This window comes from Macaca thibetana, chromosome 1 (assembly GCF_024542745.1).
Source record: "Macaca thibetana thibetana isolate TM-01 chromosome 1, ASM2454274v1, whole genome shotgun sequence".
NCBI classification, from domain to species: domain Eukaryota; kingdom Metazoa; phylum Chordata; class Mammalia; order Primates; family Cercopithecidae; genus Macaca; species Macaca thibetana.
In genome coordinates, this window is record NC_065578.1 from 39,211,492 (window position 1) to 39,226,550 (window position 15,059).

At 42.2% G+C, this 15,059-nt stretch overlaps 3 protein-coding genes across 6 annotated transcripts in view; 1 reads left to right on the plus strand and 2 right to left on the minus strand.

Moving 5' to 3' along the window:
* NT5C1A (5'-nucleotidase, cytosolic IA) overlaps positions 1-15,059 on the minus strand; it is a 569,993-nt gene that overhangs the window by 492,788 nt on the left and 62,146 nt on the right. The window lies entirely within an intron of this gene.
* PPT1 (palmitoyl-protein thioesterase 1) overlaps positions 1-15,059 on the minus strand; it is a 576,153-nt gene that overhangs the window by 79,123 nt on the left and 481,971 nt on the right. The gene's annotated exons all lie outside the window — the stretch shown is intronic.
* Positions 8,338-15,059, plus strand: part of RLF (RLF zinc finger) — an 81,279-nt gene continuing 74,557 nt past the window's right edge. For all 4 annotated transcript variants that reach the window (XR_007727301.1, XR_007727302.1, XM_050797433.1 and 1 more), the window contains exon 1: positions 8,338-8,607. Coding sequence is in view for 2 of the 4 variants with exons in the window: in XM_050797433.1 (XP_050653390.1) it covers positions 8,371-8,607 (237 nt within the window). In the remaining 2 variants the exon portion in view is untranslated. The remainder of the gene's footprint in view (positions 8,608-15,059) is intronic.

Here is a 15,059-nt window from a genome sequence, read left to right on the forward strand (position 1 = left end):
GCCATTCTCCTGCCTCAGCCTCCCGAGTAGCTGGGACTACAGGCGCCCACAATCGCGCCCGGCTAATTTTTTGTATTTTTAGTAGAGACGGGGTTTCACCGTGGTCTCGATCTCCTGACCTTGTGATCCGCCCGCCTCGGCCTCCCAAAGTGCTGGGATTACAGGCGTGAGCCACCGCGCCCGGCTCAGCAGCTTTTTTATTTCAGAAATTGTTTTAGAGAATCTTTTGTTTTCTTTCTGTAAAGAAAGAACTTTATCAGAACCTCTTTTGGAAGCCTCTAAATGCCATTGAAAATAACTTTTCCAATTGCTCTGTTTTATTTTAGAGCCAACTTATTCTAATTGAGCATATAAGTAAAGTAGTTTAGGCATTTCAAGGGCACCCCACTTGGGCCATTATAATTTGGAGTCATCGTGAGTTATTCGTGACCAATTTTCTAAATATTTACCTGAAAAGGCATCATATGTGTTAACTATAAATCCAGCTGGAGTTTCTTTTTTTTTTTTTTTTTGAGACGGAGTCTTGCTCTGTTGCCCAGGCTGGACTGCAGTGGCCGGATCTCAGCTCACTGCAAGCTCCGCCTCCCGGGTTTACGCCATTCTCCTGCCTCAGCCTCCCGAGCAGCTGGGACTACAGGTGCCCGCCACCTCGCCCGGCTAGATTTTTGTATTTTTTAGTACAGACGGGGCTTCACCGTGTTAGCCAGGATGGCCTCGATCTCCTGACCTCGTGATCCGCCCGTCTCAGCCTCCCAAAGTGCTAGGATTACAGGCTTGAGCCACCGCGCCCGGCCCAGCTGGAGTTTCTAATAGTGGGACTCTCTTCAAGGAGGAAGATTCAGTTTTAGATGCACAGTTGCCCATAGTGCTTTCCTTTGAAAGACCAAAAGACTTAGGGAAAGTTGTTTTGGGATCAAGTGTGCTGCTTGTGAAAATAACTCCTCAAGGTGTCACCCTTGAGTCACTTCTTCCCACATACAAATCTCAATGATACCAACAAACTTGGATGCTGAAGATACAGGGTCATCAATCCTTCATGTGTGCTCACCAGATTAAGCGAGGTTTCCTTTAAGTTCTACTTAAGGGATTTCCTGTGAGACTGTTACTTAGCAGGAGTGATTAACTCAGATACTCATACTAGACTTTGGTTGCTTAAGGTGCCTTTTAGCTGGGAGAAACAGTGTCTATTATCTTCAGGAGTTATTTCATCCTTATACAGAGTATTTCATAATTTTGGTCACTCAAGAAGCAAATTTGAATTTATCAATTGAACCGAGCCTCAGAACCTGGCTAGCTTTAAATATTATAACATTTTTGCTTAAGCCACAAATATTTACTTCCTCTTTTCAAAAATAAACTGTTTTTCACCTTATCAAAATTTTGAATGAGAGAAAAAGTTGTAAAATCTCTAAGGAGTAATTCAACACAAAAACTTAACCTCACAGAAAAGTGAAAGTCACAATTTTTTTTTTTTTTTTTTTTTTTTTGAGACGTAGTCTTGCTCTGTGACCCAGGCTGGAGTGCAGTAGTGTGATCTCGGCTCACTGCAACCTCGCTTAAACTCCTGGGTTTAAGCGATTCTCCTGCCTCAGCCTCCTGAGTAGCTGGCACTACAGGCATGTGCCACCACGCCCAGTTAATTTTTGTGATTTTAGTAGAAACGGGGTTTCACCATGTTGGCCGGGCTGGTCTCGAACTCCTGACCTGAAGTGATCTGCCTGCCTTGGCCTCCCAAAGTGCTGAGATTACAGGTGTGAACCACTGCACCTGACTCAAAGTCACAAATCTATGATCAGCAGAATCTCTAGAGAATAACAAATGAAACTCCTATCTTGCAGCAGTGCTTTAATTCTAACTCCCTCCAGTTAGGAATGTATAGCTAGAATAAAGTCTGAATCCTCATTAAAGCCAGGAGGACTACAGCCTGAGAGGAGCCTTACCAGGGATCCCCATTAGTTCCTTTGAGGGTGGATGAACAAAAGTTGTTCATGCTGGTACCAAGATTTTGGCCGTTAGTGAAATGACAGGAATAACTGGAGTGAAGGTTTACCTCTGGTCCCTTCATGGTCGCCAAAATGTCAACCTTAATAATGAAATTCAGGCAACATGATTAAATAATTGAGTTTATTCGAGTGTAAAGTTTGAGGGTGGTCATCTGAGAGGATATAGACTCCAAAAAGATGGGGTCAGTGCTCTGAAACGGAGAGGTTTGAGGGTGCTTAAATAGGCAAAGTCTGGGGACACTTACCAGGATTTCAACATTTTGCATACAAGACTAATACAGCAACTTGATTGATTATACGCAGTGTTTCTTTTGGGGGAAGGGTATATTTCACATTTTACATTAAGGATGTAATAGTCAAGGTGTCTTTTTCTCCGGCAACATCTTGTTTGAGCCAAGTAAAAGAAAATAAGCGGCTGGGCGCGGTGGCTCACGCCTGTAATCCCAGCACTTTGGGAGGCCGAGGCAGGTGGATCACGAGGTCAGGAGATCGAGACCATCCTGGCTAACACGGTGAAACCCCGTCTCTACTAAAAATACAAAAAATTAGCCAGGCGTGGTGGTGGCGCCTGTAGTCCCAGTTACTCGGGAGGCTGAGGCAGGAGAATGGCATGAACCTGGGAGGCAGAGCTTGCAGTGAGCCGAGATTGCGCCACTGTACTCTAGCCTGGGCAACAGAGCAAGACTCCGTCTCAAAAAAAAAAAAAAAGAAAAAGAAAAAAAGAAGGAAGTTAATCTATAACAAAAGGCCACCGGGTACAGTGGCTCACGCTTGTAATCCCAGCACTTTGAGAGGCCGAGGTGGACAGATCACTTGAGTCCATGAGTTTGAGACCAGCCTGTGCAACATGGTAAAACCCCATCTCTACAAAAAACACAAAAATTAGCCTGGTGTGGTGGTGCCTGTAATCCCAGCTACTTGAGGGGCTAAAGCAGAAGGATCTCTTGAGCCCAGAAGTTGAGGCTGCAGTGAGCTGAGATCACTGCACTCCAGACTGGGTGACAAAGTAAGACCTTGCCTCAAAAACAAAAACAAAAACAAACAAACAAAAATGCCAGTAAACAAGAGGTCATGCTTTGTGACTCAGTCTCCAAAGTCAACCTTGCTTAGAGCCTAACAAGTTTTAGAAGCTTAAAATAGACAGACTGTTTATTTTCTTTCACAATTTTAAATTAAAATTAGGTAAATAATGCTAGAATTTTAAATTTCATTTAAAAAACAATTCAGTCTTATTAAATATTTTTGTACAAATAGTTATTCCCAATGCTACTATTCATTGTCTATTTATGATTATGTAAATGTTCAGTCTCACTCTCTACTCATGTTACATCTAGACAGATACATGTTTATATCAGTGTATACGCATATGTGTGTATTGAGACAATTAAAGAAAGGAACATCTGCCACTACCAGGAAACAATACATGTTTATGCACGAAAATTGCATTTGTGCTATCTAAGAGGAAGAGTATGACAAGCTAATTTGTGTTTTCTCTTACCTAAGTGTTTCTGTAGCTTGATGACTCTCTATGTAGCATTTCAAAAACAGTGCCTATTTCTCTCTCTCTCTTTTTTTTTTTTTTTTTGAGATGGAGTCTGGCTCTGTCGCCCAGGCTGGAGTGCAATGGTGGGATCTCGGCTCACTGCAACCTCCGCCTCCTGGGTTCAAGCGATTCTCCTGCCTCAGCCTGCCAAGTAGCTCTGGGACTACAGGCGCGCGCCACCATGCCCAGCTAATTTTTTGTATTTTTAGTGGAGATGGGGTTTCACCATGTTGGCCAGGGTGGTCTCAATCTCCTGACCTCGTGATCCGCCCACCTCAGCCTCCCAAAGTGCTGGGATTACAGGCGTGAGCCACCGCGCCCAGCCTGCCTATTTCTCTTAAGTAGCAAAACCCAAAACCTTCAAGACATTAGAATGCAGTTGCCTTTCATTTTTTTAATGGTGGTAAAATACGCATAAAGTAAAGCTTATCATTTTATCCATTTTTAAATGTATAGTTCAGAGGCATTAAGTACATTCACATTGTTGTGCAAACATCATCACCCTCCATCGCCGTAACCTTTTCGTCTTCCTAAACTGAAATTCTATATCCATTAAACAATAACTCTGCCAGCCTCTCTCTCCCCCAGCCCCTGGCAACCACCTTTATTCTTTCTGACTCTATGAATTTGACTACCCTACATACCTCATATAAGTGGACTCATACATTTGTCTTTTTATGACTGGTTTGTTTCACTTAGCATAATGTCTTCAAGATTTATCCATGTTGTAGCACATGTCAGAATTTCCTCCCTCATCCTGCTTTTCAGGAATGAATTTCTTTCCTTTTTAAGGCTGAATAACATTCCATTGCGTGTGTATACTACATTCTGTTTATTCATTCATGGACATTTGGGTCGTTTTTATCTTTTGGTTATTATGAATCACAGTGTTGTGAACATAAATGTACAAATATCTGTTCACGTCCCTGGTTTCAATTCTTTTGGTGCCTTTCAGCTTTGAATATATGGAACAAGAGATGTGATAAAGAGGTTCCCTCAAGCCTGAATAGTAGTGGTAAATAAAGCAAATATTTATCCGGGTGTGGTGGTGTGCACCTGTAATCCCAGCTACTCAGGAAGTTGAGGTGGTAGAAGAATCTCTTGCACCCAGGAGGTGGAAATTGCAGTGAGCCGAGATCACCCCACTGCACTACTCCAGCCTGGTGACAGAGGAATACTCCGTCTCAAAAAAAAAAAAAAAAAAAAAAAAAAAAAAAAAAAAACAAAGAAAGAAAGAAAAGGAAAGAAAAGAAAAGAAAAAAAGCCAGGCTTGTTGTTGCATTTCTGTAGTCTCAGCTACTCAAGAGGCTGACATGAGAGGCTTGCTTGAGTCCAGGGAGGCTGAGGCTGCAGTGAGCTGTGATCATACCACTGCACTCCAGCATGGGTGACAGAGTGAGACCCTGCCTCAAGAAAGCAAATATTTAAGATTGTACTTGTGCTGAGTGTGAGCGCTGGATCTCAAATGATAGGGGTGCCCATGTGTTCTTTAATATAGTTACTCTGAGTGTGTGTGTGTGTGTGTGTGTGTGTGTGTATAAGAAAGAGACAGAGAGGTTCGTGTGGCCCTCTAAAGTGTGGGACCCCGGGCAGGGCTCCTTTTGCCTGGGCTTAGAGTGGTATTGTCATAAGCACATACATGTATCAGAATTGGGTGAGTGCAGTAGTGAGTATAGATAGAAAAGAAGTTGACGGACTATGCCTGGGACACTTAGAAATCACAAAGAAAAGAGAGAATAAAAAAAAAGAAATCTGGCCGGGCGCGGTGGCTCAAGCCTGTAATCCCAGCACTTTGGGAGGCCGAGACGGGCGGATCACGAGGTCAGGAGATCGAGACCATCCTGGCTAACACGGTGAAACCCCGTCTCTACTAAAAAATACAAAAAACTAGCCGGGCGAAGTGGCGGGCGCCTGTAGTCCCAGCTACTTGGGAGGCTGAGGCAGGAGAATGGCGTGTACCCGGGAGGCGGAGCTTGCAGTGAGCTGAGATCCGGCCACTGCACTCCAGCCTGGGTGACAGAGCATGACTCCGTCTCAAAAAAAAAAAAAAAAAAAAAAAAAAAAAAAAAAAAAAAAGAAATCAAGGCAAAAAAAAAAAAATGCCAGAATGTACAGACTTGGAATCCAAGAGAAATTAAACGTTGGGGAATTATCAACAATGCCAAATACTGCTAAGAGATTGACTAAACAAGGACTGAGAATTCACCTTTGGACACACAAAAAAGTAGAACTCAGTGGTGGTGTTAAAATGAGCTGTTTCAGTGAGTGGTGGGGATAAAACCTGACTAAGAAGAGTTCAAGTATGAATGAGAAGAGGGTAAGTAGAAACAGAGGGTCTGGCCAGCTCTTTAGAGAAGTTTTTCTATAATAGGAAGCAAAGAAGTGGGAGGGAAGCTAGATGAAGATGTCGTGGAGTCATCAGAGATTTATTTTTCTTTTTGCCTAATAGAGGTGGAACAGCTGATGGCCCTACATCTTCAGCTGAAGCTCCATAGTCACACATCCAAGTGCCTATCTGGCATCTCCATTTAAATGTCTGATAGGAAAATCAAACTTAACCTGTTCCAAATAGAACTCTCGATTCTCCCTCACTCTTACCCCAATCTGTTCTTTCCTAAGCCTTCCTTTTCTCGGTAAACATCATTGCCAGCCATTCAAACCAAAAGCCATGTAGCCATTCCAGATTCTTTCCTTTTCCTCACAAACAGTGCATCAGCCCGTTAGTTCTACTTCCAAAATACATCTCTAACTTGATCATCTGGGAGTACTACAATAGCTTCCCGGCATTCATTCTCACCTCTCATCACCTATTCTCATATGGCAGCAAGAGTGTAAATCAGACGAAGTTACACCTCTGCTTAAAGCTTTGATTACTCAGTAAAACAATGATTACTCAGTACACTTCAAATCCCCACTGCTTACCTTGAGCTGTACTGTCCTACATGATCTGGCCCTTTGCTCCTTCTCCAATCTCATCTTCACCTCTTCCCCTCTCTTGCACCATATTCCAGACATGCTGGCCTAAACCTAATTTATTTGTATTACAAATATATAAACAAATACAGAATTTTATATATATATATATATATATTTTTTTTTTTTTTTTTGAGACAGAGTCTTGCTCTGTTGCCCAGGCTGGAGTGCAGTGGCGTGATCTTGGCTCACTGCAAGCTGCAAGCTCTGCCTCCCAGGTTCACACCAGTCTCCTGCCTCAGTTTCCCGAGTAGCTGGGAATACAGTCGGCTGCCACCACGCCTGGCTAATTTATTTTTTTTTTTTTTTTAGTAGAGACAGGGTTTCACCGTGTTAGCCAGGATGGTCTCCATCTCCTGATCTTATGATCCGCCCGCCTCGGCCTCCCAAAGTGCTGGGATTACAGGCGTGAGCCACTGTGCCCGGCCCGAGAACTGTTTTGGATACTAATCAAAGCAATGGTTTACGACCGGGCGCGGTGACTCACGTCTGTAATCCCAGCACTTTGGAAGGCCAAGGCGGGCAGATCACTTGAGGCCAGGAGTTCGAGATCAGCCTGGCCAAAACAGTGAAACCCCGCCTCTACTAAAAATACAAAAACTAGCCAAGCATGATGGCGGACGCTTAGAGTGCCAGCTACTTTGGGAGGCTGAGGGACAAGAATCACTTAAACCTGAGAGGCAGAGGTTGCAGTGAGCCTAGATCATGCCACTGCACTCCAGGCTGGGTGTCAGAGTGAGACCCTGTCTCAAAAAACAACAACAATAAACCATGGTTATATATATGGGGAATATCATCTAGTCTGTGGCTTGTCTTTGTATGCTATCTTTTTAAACTTGTTATACAGAAGTAACACATTTTAATACAGTCAAATCTAAATATATTCCCTTATGGTTTGTGCTTTTCCGGTCTTATTAAGAAATTCTTAGCCAGGCGCAGTGGCTCACGCCTGTAATCCCAAAACTTTGGGAGGCCGAGGCGGGCGGATCACCTGAGGTCGAGTTCGAGACCAGCCTTGGAATGGAGAAACCCCGTCTCTACTAAAAATACAAAATTAGCCGGGCATGGTGGCACATGCCTGTAATCCCAGCTACTCAGGAAGCTGAGGCAGGAGAATGCTTGAACCAAGGAGGCGGAGGTTGCGGTGAGCCGAGCAAGATAGCGCCGTCGCACTCAAGCCAGGGCAACAAGAGTGAGGCTCCGTCAAAAAAAAAAAAAAAAAAAAAAAAAAAAAAAAAAAAAATTCCTCCCTTTTTGACATTATAAAGCTATTTTTGTTTTCTGAAAAATGTTTTCAGGTCTTTAATCCATCTCGGCCTTATTTTTGGATACGGTTTGAGGTAGAAATCTAATCATTTATTTCCCTTTTGGAAAAAATGTCTCATCGCCATTTATTGAAGAGTCCGTCCTTTCGCCCACTGACTTGAAATGCCGTCTTTATCATAAACCAAGTTCCCTTGATGTTACTCTTCATTTCGGCCTCACAATCTTCGCTTATTTTCCTTCTACCAGGGATGCTTTTCGCTATGTTCCTTTCAGGGCTACCTTCAGATCGCAGTTCAAATGTCATCCCCCTCATATCCAGGTTGCTCTACAGGCATTTCTGGCTCCGTGATCCCATGACCTCAAAGAGGTCTAGGTGGGCATAGCCTCTGACCAGTTGTTGCTGGGTTGTTGTCAGGACTGGTGATGCGTAGGCCACTGAGAGGAGGAGCACCCGGAGTCCAAGTGACGGAATCAGGCGGGCGCCCGCGTCGCTAAGGAGTGCGTCACCATGCGCGGGCGGACGGGGGCAGGGCCAGGGCTGAGTCACGTGGCTTGGTTGCCTACGCGCTGGTGGGCCGTGGGAAGATGGCGGACGGAAAGGGAGACGCCGCCGCTGTCGCCGGGGCTGGGGCTGAGGCTCCGGCGGTAGCGGGAGCCGGAGATGGAGCCGAGACTGAGTCCATGGTTCGGGGTCATCGCCCCGTATCTCCAGCGCCGGGAGCCTTGGGACTGCGGCCGTGTCTGTGGCAGCTGGAGACAGAGCTGAGGGAGCAAGAGGTGTCGGAGGTCTCATCTTTGAACTACTGCCGGAGCTTCTGCCAGGTGAGGGGCTGACTGGCTGGCTGAGGGCGGCGGGGCGGGGAAGTCAGGGAAAGAGGCCCTGGATACTCTGCAAGCAGCCGGGTCCGAACTGAAAGGCGCCACCTCAGTGACTCGCCGCGCCCCCGGGCCGGGAAGGCCCAGCTCGGAAGCTCGACCGCTGGCCCCCCTGCGCCACTGCCCGACTTTGGCCACCCCTGGGGCGTTTTGCTCTGAGCCTTACTGAGATCCCGGAGGGCCCTGGCGGGTCCCTGGAAGGGCTGTGCCCTGTCGCCGTTGCCTGTGTCCTGACCGGGTGGTTGGAGCGCCACTGCCCCCTGAGGGATTGATTGCTTGTCCCTGCCGGGAGATCCTTTTTTGAGTGGAGTGCAGATCTCCGAACTGTTAAACCCGGGTTTTTCTGAATAATCCAGAGAGGCGTGTTGGGGCCAGAGATTTATTTTTGGAGTTAACATCTTTTGGGCTCCTAAAAGGTATGACAGTTGGCTTCGAAAGGCGTCTAGGGCTTTCTGATTAGGGATTGCAGAGCCGGTTGGTTGGCTGTTTTTTTCTTTTTTCTTTTTTCTTTTTCTTTCTTTCTTTTTTTTTTTTTTTTTTTTGACGTTTAAGCTGTTCTTTCGTCTTTTCTGTATTTCTTTGAGAGGATTGTGCTACCGAGAATAAGGCTGACTCTTTGGGTAGAAGAGGATGGGAAGAGGGATGTAGAGTGTGGCCTCTTTTGGCAGTCGTATGATCATTTCTGTGCCATGGTGGGTCCTAACCTATGATTACATATTTATGGGTGTGTTTAGTCTCCATGACCACTCCGAGATTTTTCTGTATGTTTTCAAGTCTTTTACAAACATGAATATTGGCCATTATTATTTCTACTTCCAATGTTTGTTCTGTCAGGTTTCAGAGGCACCCCTCTGCTCCTTATCTGTTGTACCTTAGAAAATGCAAAATAATCGTAGTATGTTGGTACTTGGAGTCTTAATAAGTAGTCCAGTATGCTGAATAAATTGCGGCGTTCTAAAATAATAATTTTGGGGGGCAATTTGCTCTGTTGGTCCGGAGTAGAATAAAAGTTAGGTTGCTTGATTGCTTTTCTCCCTCTCTCTGCCGAGACAGAAGCACTTCATCTCTTTGAATGGAATTTTGTCCTTACTCATCTTTTCCATGGATTGTACCACTCCAGTTTTTGTGTGTACAACCTGCAACATTGCCCTGTACTATTAAATGTTAATGTATTGTTCTCAGCTTCCTTAGCAGTAATCATCCTTGTTTAGTAAGCTAATTTATTTTACAAATTTTTACTGACTTTATAGGATAGTGCCAGGGACTTTACCAAGTGCTGGGGAAACATGAGTAAGACAGCACTTAGCCTTGATGAACTTACAAGTTGGTGGGAGGTGGTAGAAATGACAGTATTTCCAGTGCGGTTTTGGTAATGATTGAAAAGGAGGTGTTGTAGAGACAATGGTGAGGAGAGAGCCCTCATGGGATATCCCGATGGGAAAGACAATTAACTAGTAAAAATAAGTAAAAAGATTAATTATAAATTGTAATATGTGCTTAGAAAGAAGTAACTGGGAGAGGCCACTTTAGATAGTAGACCCTGTGGGCTGCAAGGATGAAAATGAGTCACCGTGAAGGTCTCGAGTGGGGAAGCATCCCAGTGCCAAAGGTAGAGATTGGTCAGGACCCAGAATGCTATGGGAGAAGGGGAAACTAATGGAAGGAGAGTGGTGGTGCAGAAAACAACTGTGGGTTTTGGGTAAGACTTCTAAGCTTGAGTTGTCTCCCTGGAAAGATGACAAGAATGAATGTAACCAGTCACATTGAAACTTGTCAAAGGATCACATATATATGTATTCTGCTTTATGCCTAGTGCTTGCAACTGCAGTTTTATTTAACGTAATATTTTAATGTCTTGAGTCTTGGTGACACCAGAGATGTGATGGCCCAGAAGAATTTTTAAAAGAAAGCATGTGTAATTTGTCTTTTCTATGAAGTTTTTTTTTTTAACCTAAAATTTTTCCAAAAATTGTTTTTTAGACTAATAAATGAAGTAAGAACAAGTATTCCTGTAGCACTATATTGTAATAGAAAGTACATGGGATTGGGAGTTAGTTGGGTCTTGACTGTGACTTTACCACTTCTTAGCTAATAATCTTGGGTAACCATGTCTGCAAAACTATCTTATTTTCTGATCTTTATCTCCTTATAATGCCTTATACAATCAGAATAGAAAGTTTGTGTACAAGTCTTCACAAAATTTGTCATATTTTTGACACATTTTTCCCTGTAGTCCAGATAAAATCAACTATGTCCTTGATGACCTGATACAGAAAAAGTAAAAATTGTATGAAGAAGCAGGAAAATTTTCACCATCAATAAATTTTGTTGAATAACTCTTGGTTTCACATTTGAAAAGAAGAATAAGATATATTCATTCACTTAAGGAGCACTGATTGTGTGACAGTTCTGAAGATGGGAACCTAGTAAGACAGTTTTCTCGGACTCTAGGAGAGGAGCACATAATATATAAAGATAGGTAGTAGGCATTTTTACATTATCATAAAGGCCTGACCCCTGCTTATGGGATGCTTAATACTACAAATGTATTTTCATCAGTTATTTAGTTAGAAATGTCCTAGAGACTTAGATTGTACCAAGCAGATCCCTTTTGCAACATCCTGGGACCATATTCTCTCCAACTCTTGCAGCACTTAAAAGAAATGGCTCTATCTTTGGAATTGCACCAAATCAAGAAATAAACTAACATATGAGTGAATAGAGAAGCTTGTCTCATTCTGGGCGTATTTTCAACTTTCATATGTTTGTGAATATGATAAAATGAAACACTGAAAGTAATAGTTACTAAGAAAATGATACTTAGGTCAAACTGTATTCAGTGAAAAATTGTATTAAGTGACTATGGGATGTGGTTTGTTTTTTCTCTTCCTTTCAGTTCCTTTTGTGAAACCACTGCCAGACAGTGTGGATAAGATTAACTTTAGAAAACAGTCTTTCTTTGTTTTCCTGAAAAATTGATGATGTCTTCTCAAGTTTTTGCTGTATTTTGGGGACCAAGATTCCTTAAGTTTTACAGTTGGTGTCTCTATTTGTAACAGAAATTTTGAAGACTTTAAGTAAACTTCGTTATCAAAATTGGAATTGTTGGGTGATTATATGATTACACTTTGAGAATACTAGGCAAAGTAATTTTATGACTAAACCATGTTTATATGAGACACTTTTAGGTTCAAGACTAACAGTGACTTCATAGATTTTTAATGGCTAAAATAAGTAAGTACTGCATTAAAATTTCCATTTTTCCTAGATTAGTGATGGAGTACAAGGGCTGTGAGTCAGATAACCTGTGTACTGGCTTCACTATTGAAATAGTTGTGTAACCTTGGGCATGTTATTTTCTTTAAACCTTAATTCTTTTGCAAATGGATAATAGCACTTATGTTTTGTATGCAGATTCATTGTTGTAAGGACTTAATAAGAAAATCTCTATTTTAAAAAATACCTCCAGAATTGTCTGTGTTATCCAGATTTCTTAGCTTTGTAGCAAAAAGTTTTCACAGCCTTGGTCTCAGCATGCTTTTCAACCCTCCCCTCAGTCTCATCACCTGAATCCAACTGTTTACTCCTATTCAGGAGTTCTATACTTGGAGTCAGTCCATGGACCAACGTGTGATTGCAGTTATTCCTGTGATTAAAATTTTGTCTGTATCTTTCCAAGCACATTATTTTGGGAAAGATGATTTTAATTTTCATTTGACTTTTCAAGATCCAATAAACGTATTAACTACGTTAACAAGATCTCAGGCCATGCCTTTCCCTTTCATTGTGAGGTTCTCTCATTTTCTGCATGGGAGATTTTTCTTCTTTAGGGCCCAGTATAAATGTCATCCCTTCTGTGAAGCTTTTCCTGATTCACCAGATAGATTTCCTCTTATTTGTTTGGGACTTTTTTTTTCCTTGACACTTTGTATATACCTATAGTTTTAATTCTTAATTTTATTGCTGTCACTGTCTTCTTTCAGGTTTTCTCCTATTGCAGCCACCTCTTCACTAATCTCTTGTTTTCTGACTGACATTATCTGCAGTTCATCTTTGTGTTCTTTCTAAATTATAAATATAATCTTGTTAGTCACTTTATTCTCTAAAATGCCTCAATTTTTTTTCCCCCCAAAGGCAAGATAAAGTTCAAACTTATTAGCTTGGTATACAAAGCCTTTTGGAATCCGAACCACCAACTCCCATTTTTCCAGCCTCATTTAAAAAGTTGGTTTGATCCCACCTTCACCACTGTGTCCATTTCTCACTCTGCCTCAGTAACCCAGGGTCTTCCTTTCCCTATCTACCTATTTATCCTTCAAGACCTGGCTCAAATATTAGGGTCTTTCAGAAGCTTTTTCTGATTTCAGCAGGCAGAATTAGGTGGTTCTTTCTCCAATGTATTCTATTAGCTTCCAGTACATAAACGTGGTGCCTAAATATTTGTTTCCATGTTTGTCTTTTGTATTGACTTATAAATCAACAAGAGCAGGGATCTTGTTTATTTATTTATTTTTGTATACTTAGTACCTAGCAATTAGTACAATGCCTGTCACACAAAACTGATTTGTTAAATGGATTGTATTGTAGGGACTTCATGATACACACATGAGATACACACTTAAAAAACAGTACTTTAGGGGGAACACCTAATGTAAAATCTATTATGTAAAAAACAAATTTACCATAATAAATTACTATAAAGGGAGAGGATGTGGAGAAATAGGAACACTTTTACACTGTTGGTGGGACTGTAAGCTAGTTCAACCATTGTGGAAGACATTATGTGGCAATTCCTCAAGGATGTAGAACCAGAAATACCATTTGACCCAACCATCCCATTATTGGGTATATACCCACAGGATAATAAATCATACTGCTATAAAGACACATGCACACATATGTTTATTGCGGCACTATTCACAATAGCAAAGACTTGGAACCAACCCAGATGTCCATCAGTGATAGACTGGCTTAAGAAAATGTGGCACATATACACCATGGAATACTATGCAGCCATAAAAAAGGATGAGTTCATGTCTTTGTAGGGGCATGGATGAAGCTGGAAACCATCATTCTGAGCAAACTGTCACAAGGACAGAAAAGCAAACACCGCATGTTCTCACTCTTAGGTGGGAATTGAACAATGAGAACACTTGGATGCAGGGTGGGGAACATCACACACTGGGGCCTATCGTGGGGTGGGGAGTGAGGGAAGGGATAGCATTAGGAGATATACCTAATGTAAATGATGAGTTAATGGGTGCAGCACACCAACATGGCACATGTATACATACATAACAAACCTGCATGTTGTGCACATGTACGCTAGAACTTAAAGTATAATTTAAAAAAAAGAAGTTACTATAAAGGAACAGGATAGGAGCTTTTGGCCATTTCTTGGAGACATTACTTATCACCCTAAGCCTACATTCATATAATAATGTACACATTTACATGTGTGCAGTGAGGAATAGCATTGATGGAGAGAGAAAATGAGAGGCCTAGTATTGAGGAAGATTTAGCCACCTAACAGGACAATAGTTTGGAGATGCCAAGATGGGAATAATCAGTCTGCTTACCTTGAGGTTGATGGCCATGAAGGCTCTTGAGCCTTACCTCTCTCATATATTTCAATAAGTTTTTAATGCACTAGCTTCTCTTCTTGTACTGCCTTCTTTTTAGTGATATTTAAATAGAAACTACATGACAAGTAGTTCTCCATAGCAGAAGCTAGCTTTGTAATGCACATGACAAAAACATAGTATAAATATGACCCGTGGAGCAGTGAAAACTTCGGGTGCTGTCATTTGCTGTGGTACCATCTTGTCTCTTACTGTGTACTGTGACCTCTAGTGGTTTCTGTTTCTTCCGTGGATCATACTCTTTTGAATAGTGTTGACAAAAACTGAATAGAAAGTACAACTTACTGCAAGGCTGCAAAGACTAAAACGTGTTTTATTCAGGTCTAGACGCTTGTCACCTTTCCTAGTGACCTTCCTTGACTGTCTTATCTAAAATAGCACTTCCCCATTGCCTTTCACCTCTTTAAGTACTACTTTATTTTCCTTCAGATCACTGCTGATATTGTATATCAGTCTCCCCAACTGGGATGTAAGTGCTATGAAGATGTTGGCTTTTATTTACCTAGTGCCTAGTCTCTAAAACTTAGTGGGTACTCACTAAATGCTTGTTGATCTTTATCTCCTCCCTTTCCTGTATCTCCCACTCTTATTTTTGAGAGTAACAAGCAAGTCTTAACTGTCTTTATCAAGAAATAGGGACATTTGGCCAGCTATGGTGGCTCACGCCTGTAATCCCCGCCAGCACTTTGGGAGACCAAGGCGAGAGGATCCCCTGAGCCCCAGAGTTCAAGACCAGCCTGGGCAACATGGTGAGAC